This window comes from Rhipicephalus sanguineus, chromosome 4 (assembly GCF_013339695.2).
Source record: "Rhipicephalus sanguineus isolate Rsan-2018 chromosome 4, BIME_Rsan_1.4, whole genome shotgun sequence".
Lineage (NCBI taxonomy): Eukaryota > Metazoa > Arthropoda > Arachnida > Ixodida > Ixodidae > Rhipicephalus > Rhipicephalus sanguineus.
Window position 1 is genome coordinate 86,421,650 of NC_051179.1, and position 10,569 is coordinate 86,432,218.

Genomic DNA, 10,569 nt, shown 5'->3' on the forward strand with positions numbered 1-10,569 from the left:
CATTGAAAAGATATGGTGCCGTGTTGATGAATACAACGCCGTGTGATGAATGTCTTGCTCCTTCATCACTACACAGCGATTAATAAGGAAAAACGCGTGTTGAGTGACGCATCGATCACCTCTGTTTCTACTGGTCAATTGGTGAAAGGTCACTCGCTGTGAAACCGCCCTTCTTTTTTATTGCGATGGTGCGATAGCAGCGCTGTGGTTTTCTTATCGTAGGAACTTCATCTTGGACGGCCTCATTGTTTTGACGCATTTGACGGTAGACGAGTATCAAGCGGGCCTACCGTGTGTCATCACTGGAGGGGCGCCCTACGAGCTCAATACCACTACTAATATGCTTGGTATGGTGAGTGATTCCTTCGTCTGTATTTTATAACAAGTTGTATATAACACAGGGTACATAACCGGCGGCATATTAGGATCGCAGAATGGCTGTCAAGAGATAGGTTGAAATATAGAATTAAACACTGGCAGGCGAGAAAACGACCAAAGTGAGATTGGAGGGGCTTCACCGGTCGTGCGCTGTGGTACATCTCATAAAATGACGTCAAGACCTTCATTTCGATTACTCATTTATTGCGACATGTTACTGGAGAAAAGAAAACCAGATAATATTTGGAAATAAGAGCATGCGGTAAGCAAGAGTTATTGCTACAGATTACGGCCCTGGGAATCACTCTGCAGTAAGGTGTTGAAAGAGTTTTGGTTTCGGTAGGCCGCGCTGAGCGTGGTCGCACGAGCCGGTGAAGTTAAGGAAAAATAACAAGAAAAGACGCTTTTAGCTGAGCGTTTACGATCCGCTTCGGCTAGACCTGCGTACGCTTGCAACTTACACAACAAACGCGTAGAAGGAAGTGTAGTGCGTACCCGCCACTTACGAGGCCTTGACTAGCACCCCGGTCGACCACCTGACTTAACGCGCTGGACGCACGGGACCTCCAGTAACATCGACCGCTCCTGGCCTTTATCCGCGAAGCTGAACTCTTTCTTTTAGGGGCGAAGCTCCTTAAGGCGGCACCCGTTCGTCCCTCGTAGTCGTAGTAGTCGTAGTGCGTAACCAGTCGTAACGCTAGTACCAGATCTTGACCTCCAAGGTGGTGCCGGTGGGAGACTTTAGGGGGCAAAGCTCCTTAAAGCGGCACCCGTTCGTCCCTCGTAGTTGTCGTAGTCGTAGTGCGTAACCAGTCGTAACGCTAGTACCAGATCTTGACCTCCAAGGTGGTGCCGGTGGGAGATTTTAGGGGGCAAAGCTCCTTAAAGCGGCACCCGTTCGTCCCTCGTAGTCGTAGTAGTCGTAGTGCGTAACCAGTCGTAACGCTAGTACCAGATCTTGACCTCCAAGGTGGTGCCGGTGGGAGATTTTAGGGGGCAAAGCTCCTTAAAGCGGCACCCGTTCGTCCCTCGTAGTCGTAGTAGTCGTAGTGCGTAACCAGTCGTAACGCTAGTACCAGATCTTGACCTCCAAGGTGGTGCCGGTGGGAGATTTTAGGGGGCAAAGCTCCTTAAAGCGGCACCCGTTCGTCCCTCGTAGTTGTCGTAGTCGTAGTGCGTAACCAGTCGTAACGCTAGTACCAGATCTTGACCTCCAAGGTGGTGCCGGTGGGAGATTTTAGGGGGCAAAGCTCCTTAAAGCGGCACCCGTTCGTCCCTCGTAGTTGTCGTAGTCGTAGTGCGTAACCAGTCGTAACGCTAGTACCAGATCTTGACCTCCAAGGTGGTGCCGGTGGGAGACTTTAGGGGGCAAAGCTCCTTAAAGCGGCACCCGTTCGTCCCTCGTAGTTGTCGTAGTCGTAGTGCGTAACCAGTCGTAACGCTAGTACCAGATCTTGACCTCCAAGGTGGTGCCGGTGGGAGATTTTAGGGGGCAAAGCTCCTTAAAGCGGCACCCGTTCGTCCCTCGTAGTCGTAGTAGTCGTAGTGCGTAACCAGTCGTAACGCTAGTACCAGATCTTGACCTCCAAGGTGGTGCCGGTGGGAGATTTTAGGGGGCAAAGCTCCTTAAGGCGGCACCCGTTCGTCCCTCGTAGTCGTAGTAGTCGTAGTGCGTAACCAGTCGTAACGCTAGTACCAGATCTTGACCTCCAAGGTGGTGCCGGTGGGAGACTTTAGGGGGCAAAGCTCCTTAAAGCGGCACCCGTTCGTCCCTCGTAGTCGTAGTAGTCGTAGTGCGTAACCAGTCGTAACGCTAGTACCAGATCTTGACCTCCAAGGTGGTGCCGGTGGGAGATTTTAGGGGGCAAAGCTCCTTAAAGCGGCACCCGTTCGTCCCTCGTAGTTGTCGTAGTCGTAGTGCGTAACCAGTCGTAACGCTAGTACCAGATCTTGACCTCCAAGGTGGTGCCGGTGGGAGATTTTTCCTGTGCGTTGTTGAACAATAAAAAATTCGCAGCGTGCGCGTTAACTAAAAGGCGAATTCTTCTGTCTCTCATTCCCCATTAGCAGCCATTGGCATGTTCCAGTAGGAAACGTTAGTAGAAGTAGAAGTGTAAGTGTTAGCTAAAAGCCGACTTCTTCTGTCTCTCATTCCCATTAGCAGCCATTGTTTACCTCCAAGGTAGTGCCTGGTGAGATTTCTCCTGTGCGTGATTAAACAATAAATATTTTGTTCAAAACGCCGTTGATTGATGAAATAAACCAACGAAAGACGCCAGATGTTTTCTAAAAGCAAAACGAAAGAACGCTAGATGTTTCTAAAGCAAAACGAAAAGACGCCAGCTGCTTAACGAAAGAAGCCAGATGTTTTCTAAAGCAACGGTTTTCTAAACAATGAAAATTCACAGCGTACATGTAAAATTAAAGTGAGCTGCAAGTCGTCATAACTCTCATCGAACCTTTAGTATAAACGCGCCCGATCTCACGTCGGTGATGATGTACTGGGCAGAATTCACGGAAGATTCACGGTTTACCGATGAACCTCCGCAGCTTCGCTCACTCATCATCATTCACTCCGTGGATATGCTGTGATTTTTTATTTAACTTATGCCGTAGGGCATACTGGCGCCAATAAAAAAAAACTGTAGTGCGCGTGATGCTATATACACACAAACGCGTAGAAGGAACTGTAGTGCGCGTGCGCAGAACGATCGTGCGAGCAGCGGAACGTAGAACGCATCCGTCGCTCCGCTTCAACTGAGCGTAGCGTGAAGGTGCGTAACGTGAAGGTGCAGCCAGGCAGACCGCGTCTCGGCAAGACGCCCTCGTCCAAAATGAGAAATCTTTGCAGTTCCCTGCACTCTCTCCGGGCGCTACGTCGTGCGGGGCTGAGCATAAGCGACGCTCAGATAAAAGTGTCTAATCACAGTTTCGCTGCAAGGGCGAAGCAATGAATGTGATAGCAACAAATTGGAATGTTATACGAAATAGGCACCAACTCATTTGGACTCGATCTTGCTAACACTACAAAAAGCTGGTGTAAGGGAATACGGCCGCTCCAAGGAGCGAAGCGGTTTTCGTGCTGTCTGTCGTCCGAACGCGTAGTAAGCGATAAGAGCACAGCGCATACAAGGGTATACGAGCCGTCCACTGAAGTCTGTCGAGACTGCGCGTGCTAGCGGTCGCGACCGCGCCCTTATGATCAAGGTTCGCCGTTGCTGCTCGAGCGACGCAGCTCACACGTGACCTCCGCTAACACGTGTCCTTTTTGAGTGTACCAGGCTGGCAGCATATCTAGAGCAGAAGCTAACTATAAGTTGTAGCGGAAGAACAACCATTTTTTTCTCTACCAGGTGGTTGCTGACGGATCTACAAAATTGACGACTGCAAGCATAGGCGTGCGTACGGGTGCGTGGGGGGGGGGGGGGGTAGTCACCGAAGAGGGGGGCGGAAAATCTGCCCCTTACATTGACCTAGTAGGGGGGGGGGTGAGAGCTGCGACGAACCTTCGCCCTTCCCCCTGGTGGGGAACCCTGCGCATGCCTAGGACGTACTCCAATTGGAATTACAGCGCTTGTCTGTGCTGCTCCTTTGTGTGTCCCCGTGTAGAATATCGCGCTGTTACTTTTTCATAATGGAATTACTGGGCGTACAAGAGTTAAAACGTATACGCACCTTTGCTAATGTTCATGAAGAAAGTGCCTGTGTGTGCGTTTACATTCGACTAAACATAAGCAAGCCATGTTCACAAAGAGTAGTAAAGAAATTGTTTATGAAAGTTAGTTCACAAATGTGGTTTTCTCCTGCGTCACAGAAAAATATGGTAGCTCGAAGTGCACCTTAGCAATGACGTCACGATCGTCGGGTTCACGTTTACCCACCCATCTCGCCCCCTTCCAACTTGTTCTTTGGAGAGGAGGGCCTTCAAGCCTAACCCTAGTGCCGCTTTCTTTATGACCGGCAATAACAGGCTGCCTTTTGTTTTAATTATGTAATTATCTGTCTGCCCCTCTCAACGCGCACAGTACGTTTAGCTTTTAACCGGTTTCGAGACATTATTGTTTTGTACCATAGCCTCCTACGGTTCTACTTGCGCATATCGTAAAGTAATTTCATTTCTTCCGGGGAGGGTGTAGGTTCATCTCTTTCTTTCCCCCTGCAGCTGGACGTGATGAAAAATATAAAGAAACAGACCGACTGGAACAGGAATCTTTCCATGGCCATCTCGGTGTCAATGTGCACGCGTGTCTACATGCCGGAGCAGCGCGCGGAGCTCGACGAGAAGTGCGTCGACCACATTCGTCGTCCCAACACCACCGCCGCGGTAAGTGAACCGACATTGTAAGACAAAAAAAAAAAAAAACAATTACTTAGAAAAGCAATGAAAGGAGCGAGTTGGTGGGCGTTCACGAGTGCACTTGCGCTACGTCCTTTTGAATTCCTCTTCCCTTTGTGTTGTAATTTTTCCGGTGCAAGACCGGCCGCGACGCAATCACTACTCGTTGAAATAGTACAATCGAGGTAATTGTAATTAGAGGGTAAAACTGATACTTTGTATTCGTTTTTCATCTACGAAAAGTAACATAAAACCGAATTGAATGGAAAGGTAACTGAGTAGTCACTGGGAATACGTATGCTCGCAAACTTGCATATATCCCTACAGTGATAAAACCGCAACGCGCACACGTAGTCTTTGGAATCTACTTCTTGCTTCTTATTCTAAACCGTACACAGAGACATGGACATAGCCCAACCCAGTGTGCTGGAAACTGCACAAATTGTACACGAATACTAAGATCTGTATACAATGGGAACACGTACTTCAAGAACAGCAGGCTATGCACAACTGCATCCGAATGGAAGATACATTCACCTGTATGTCACAACTAACGAAACCAACAAATAATTTAGCCATGTAAATCGTAGACGACATTATTTGTTCTTTTCTAAACCGTACTCTACTGATTGGGACATGAATTGGTCACAATCAAGTTAAGTCACAATCATTACACTACAGTTTAGAAAACGACAAATGATGTCCCCTATGCTTTCCTTGGCTAACTTGTTTTTTTTTTTTTTTGGTTCCATTAGCTGTGTCCAACAAAGAAACGAGCCCCTCGAACAATTCGCCTTCTTTCGTATCCTCCTGTATGTGCGCTACAGCGATTGAAAACCGCAGAAGCGTCACAAATCACTGATTGGGAAGGAAATGACAAGGTAGCTTGACTTTGATATGGCCTTCGCTGTCATGCACGTGGCTTCTTTTTTTTTATTTATTTCCAGTTTTGCAATGATCCGCTCTCAATCTACAACGCACCGACCACTGTGAGATGCGGCCATTACACGGCAATGTCGACGAGCGAAAACACACCGCCGCTGGTGGCGACATTCGAGACAAACGAAACCGTTAGTGAGAAGGTAAGCAGCTCTGGCCATAGCTTACGTTTCTATTTCTTTTTTTCTCCCATGCTTGAAGCTTGCCACGATGGGCATAGCCAGAAATCTTTTTTCGGGGGACGGGGACGGCATCGGAGCTCCCTTTAAAGGGACCGGCAACTGGCCAGAACAGGGGTTTAGATCCTGGTATAAATGAAAAGACAGTAAAATATAGTGACCGATTCCAGCATCCTCTTTCGCGTTGCGAGTAGCATTTATATTTTTAAATCGTGTGTAAAAGTAACAAAAACTGGTATGTCGCGCAGCCTAGCGAAAGAGCCTTGAAGCTGCATTATGAAATCGATCACCTTGTTGTACGTAGTCTGATGCTGTCATGAGTGCCATAATTAGTCCTCAAAGTTAGAGTATGTATAATATTTTCCAGCCCCACCCAATTCTGTGCTGCTTACGAGGTAAAAGGAGCTGCACGGTGACAAGCGGCGCTGCCTTCGCGGCCGCCAGTGGACCATGTCGAGTCGCGGCGCATGCGCGCGATGTGCACGCATGCGCAGTAACTCACCGCGCTCGAACATGAACCGCTTTTGCGCTCACTGCAGCATATGCTGTCTCGTGTGTATAATGACTTCATATTCGCCGCAGATGGCAAAATTCCGATTACAGATGTTTCGCGGCGTTTTCCTCGTTGCCATTCGTGATTTGGCACTCTGACCGGTGAGCTTTCCGCTGCGCTGAAGAAAATAGGTGCCATGAAAATTGGTTTTCGCTCCCTTTAACTATGTTCGTGCGTGTGTTTGTACGTGTACACGTATATATAAGATACGAAATGCAGAATTTTTTTTTTTGGGGGGGGGGGGAGGGGGGTTGAGCCCTTCCCAAAACTCTTACCTGGCTACGCCACTGCTTGCCGCCTACTGCGAAGTCCGATAATAATGAAAGACGACTATGCGAAAGTCCGCAGGGGATTTGCTCAACTTGTGCAAACAAGCCATCCATGCGTGTATGCCTCTGTGCATAACGAGCGATTGATGCCTTTCGCTCCTGCCTGTTTCACGGCACAGAGAGCAAGCATGCACTGAATCTTTAAAGAGCTACATCATCATTAAACACAGAGGCCTCGCTACGTTTCTTTCACGAAAACAGAATGAATTCGTAGCTCAGTAAATGATGACACGAGCAGCCCCCCAATTTTGTCGTCGTTCTAATCGCCCCTGAAGAATAACGGGACTTGACATCCTAGCCGGTAGCATCAGCTCTCAATGCTTCTCGGGCACTGCTACCAGCTACACGCCAAGGGCTGGTGAAAATTACGAGCGACTACTGGGAAGATGAGGGATGACTGGATCATCGAAACCGTCGTATTTACATTTCTGCTGCACCTGTTTCCAGTCCTTAAAATCTGCCCACGTCATGGTTATTAGGAACTTGTACTTATCAGACAGCATTAGAAATGAATATTTGTACTTATTAGACAGCATTAGAAAGCATATCTGTGGGTACGTTCAGCGGAATTATATAACGGCGCCTAATTTCATGCTGCAATGTGTCGCAATCAACATTTGGGTTAGCACCAGTTCACTTAAATCCACGCGTTACAATTTATATTTGTGAGAGCTTGAATATAGCTGGTGCGGTGTATTGCCAACGGCCGCGCCAATTAAGTCCCGCGTTTGCTTCTTTTCCTCGGTAAAGATATCTCAAGGTGGGCTCAATGTAGCTGCTAACGAAGGCAGAAACACAGGAAACGAAGCTATCCACTCGTCCTTCCGTGTTTTCCCTGTTCTCATGCGGTGCATGCATAACACCAAAGACATAAAAGCGCTTGCCTTTTTACGCACTGTTTTTACTTATGCGCCATAACCATAGTTTTACGCGAGTGGCACGAGTAAAAGAATTAGGAGGGTCGAAAGCTTGGAAATCAGCATAATTGAAAACATATAAGCACCAGGTAAATTTCCACGCCGTGTAATTACACACAATTTACAGCTGCGCGGAGACCATGTTGCCTCGTGCGTCAACTTGCCTGTCAATAATTTTGCCCTTTGTAAATAAAAGTCGCTAAGCGCTTCCCCGTTATCGCCTGATAAGCTCAATCGGGGAAATAAGTGAAGTCAAGAGGTAACGACGGCACTCAACCTCAAGGGAATGCAAGGCCTCCTTGCAGCTAACCATATATCTGTGAATTTCATTGCCCAGAAATATGCGATATATTACAGCTGCGCGAGTTAAAACTGTGTGAGTGTGAGGTAATCCCGTCTGGATTATACAGAAGTTTCTGCACATAATTAGCCTTCTTGAAATATTTGTCTTCTCTAATGTAATGCGCAATGTAGCTATAGCACTAGCGCGAAAATGTTCCACTTCGACGATCGAGGACGTGGGTTCGATTACCTGCCACGACGGTCTCATTTCGATGGAGGCGAATTGTAAAATCAAGTCGTGTACTTAGATACAGGCGCAGATTAAAGAACCCCAGGTTGACAAAATTCAGGCATATCATGGTTTCGGCACTTAAAACCCCAGAATTTTTTCTTCCCTTTAAAGGCACACCAAAGTGAAACAATAAATGAATTTAGACTGAAAAGCTATACTCTGGAAACGCTAGTGTCGTTAATTTCACCTCCATAGGTGTATTAATAGAAGGGAAAAATCAAGGTCAAGAGTTTTTTTTTTTAATTTTCCTTGATATCTCCGATGGGGAGTCACGGATTTCACAACGCGTTCTTTTTTTTTCTATTCTGGCTACATTAGCCCGAATAAATTTCCTGAAACTTAGTATGTTAAGTCTCTGGCTTCTTCAGAAGACAATGTACTTCATGTTTGCCGATTAGGAACCACGTGGCCCTAAGCAAACGTCGTCAAAATCTATGACATCACTGGTTACTGGTTCGCGAACTTCAACGTGGCGTCGCCACCCGCATTATACTTTTGTGCGTTTTCTCACTTACCAAGCGTCTTCCCGCGGCAAGCACGGTGTTTTTGGTATCGTGAAGGAGCAATTTACTAATGCGAGAAAAATCGTTTTTCTCTTTAGTGTCCCTTCGAGATAACCGTGAAGCATGTGACCATTTCTCTATTATTGCAGTACTGCAAGGTCAGGAAACATTTCGGCGGCCTGAGCGTCGGCCTGGCCATATTCGACGTGGAGTGCGAGGATTGGCAAGGAAACTGCACCGCTCTAAAAACTCCGATACCGGGCACGGATAGATTTCGCGACATCGCCGCATACGTCGCCAGTGTGGCTAATGCGACCAGCGACAAACTCCCGTGCACGTAATCGAAAAGACTTCTACGCGCTCGTGTGCGCAGCTGGTGACGATCAGCGGACGAGGTTATACGGGTGCTAAGCACAATGGATGCTTCGCTCTGCAGTCCCAACTGGCCACGACAGTGCACCGCAAGCATACCATGAACTTTGCGTTGATATGACGCTTGACGTAATGGCCGTTTGGTTTGTTGAATTATTCGTTTGTTTGCTTAAGCGAGCTCGTGAACTTTCGATATGCGAACAATTTTATTTATCTATATAAAGTGCACAAATGCGTAATTCTACATCGTTGTGTGTGGCGTGAATGGTCGCGTTTCTGTGTGTAGATAAAGTGTAAACGCTCATTTGAACTGTGAAGCTGTCGGTTATAGCAGTCGCTTTCTTGCACGGACTACAAAGTATGTTAACGTAATTTCGGTGTTGTTTTCTGCTGCATTTAATTATTTTTTTTTTGCCTACCGCAATGACAGGCTTTAATTATTACCGCGCTGACTTTAATAGCGTACAAAACACTGCGCTAGGACTCGTAGAATATTACGGCAATATCAAATATAGCCAAAGCTATGGCTTTGGCTATATTTGGCTATATTGTGGATGGTGCTAGATTTTCTGGCATGTCACCACGGGGACGAGGCGCAAAACACGTAGGCTGTGTGTATACGTGTTTCGGCTTAAAGTAGGCAACTAGTGCGCCCTATACCAATGGTGAAAAACGTCTTTATTGCGATAGCAATTATATGGACAGTCTCGGCTGGAAAATGTCCGTCCCCGTCATTCACCGTATATGTATAGGTATGTATATATATATAGAAAAGCCACAAAGAATTCAGAAATTCTTTCCGACGCGCGGAATCGAACGGGCGACCTCTCGCTTTGCAGCCCGCCGCGTTAGACGTTAGGCCACGACAGCACCGTCTTTCAGCCTGCTAACGGCGAGCTATTTATATACACCATGTAATTCAGCATGCTTTCTTAGTGGCCACATAGATGGCGCGGCGTGCGCGCGTCTGGCGCGCTTTAAAGATCGTCTTCAGTGGTTATTGGGGAAAGGAAAAAAGGCACCTAATTTCTGTCTGCCTATAGGCGACACGGCGCAGTGCCTAAAGATCGTCGCCCCGCTCCTGCGAACGTCGTTGCTCTTCGCTCTACAGGGTGCGGTCGTTTTCGTCAAGGAGGTTAAAAAAAATTTAAACCTCCTTGGCTTTCGTGCGCTTATCTCGAGGAAAGAAGGGGCGGCCGGTGGGTGCTTCGCTTCGCTCGCTGCAGCGGCCGCGTTTGCGAAAGGAGCGCGCTGTTCAAACAGAAATAAGTAACAACTGTGACAATTAGTTCGCGCTTGTCTTGTGTTCACCTGTTCGTTCGTTTCGTGCGTCCTGCTTTATGTTTGAGCAGTGCGCTTCAAGTGTCGAGCTGCGACGCATTAGTTCGCGCTCGTCCTGTGTGCGTTCTTTTCGTGCGTCCTTTGGGCTCGAGCGACGCGCTGGCAATTTCGAGCTGCTTTCCGTTCTTCGCGTTACATTACAATTTAT

At 47.6% G+C, this 10,569-nt stretch overlaps 1 protein-coding gene across 1 annotated transcript; it reads left to right on the forward strand.

The window, feature by feature from the left end:
• Window positions 1-226: 226 nt before the first annotated feature.
• On the forward strand, window positions 227-9,380 carry LOC119388847 (uncharacterized). The gene is made up of 4 exons (XM_037656231.2): window positions 227-352; window positions 4,541-4,702; window positions 5,662-5,796; window positions 8,858-9,380. The coding sequence occupies exons 1-4, from the start codon at window positions 341-343 to the stop codon at window positions 9,047-9,049; spliced, it is 501 nt and encodes a 166-aa protein (XP_037512159.1). The 5' UTR covers window positions 227-340; the 3' UTR covers window positions 9,050-9,380.
• The last annotated feature ends 1,189 nt before the right edge of the window (window positions 9,381-10,569 follow it).

What these genes read in the sequence shown, in the direction of transcription:
- LOC119388847 (XM_037656231.2), top strand. An exon ending in GTCCCAACACCACCGCCGCG is followed by an intron (nt 4,703 to 5,661) that starts GTAAGTGAACCG and finishes ATTTATTTCCAG; the next exon opens with TTTTGCAATGATCCGCTCTC. An exon ending in ACGAAACCGTTAGTGAGAAG is followed by an intron (nt 5,797 to 8,857) that starts GTAAGCAGCTCT and finishes CTATTATTGCAG; the next exon opens with TACTGCAAGGTCAGGAAACA.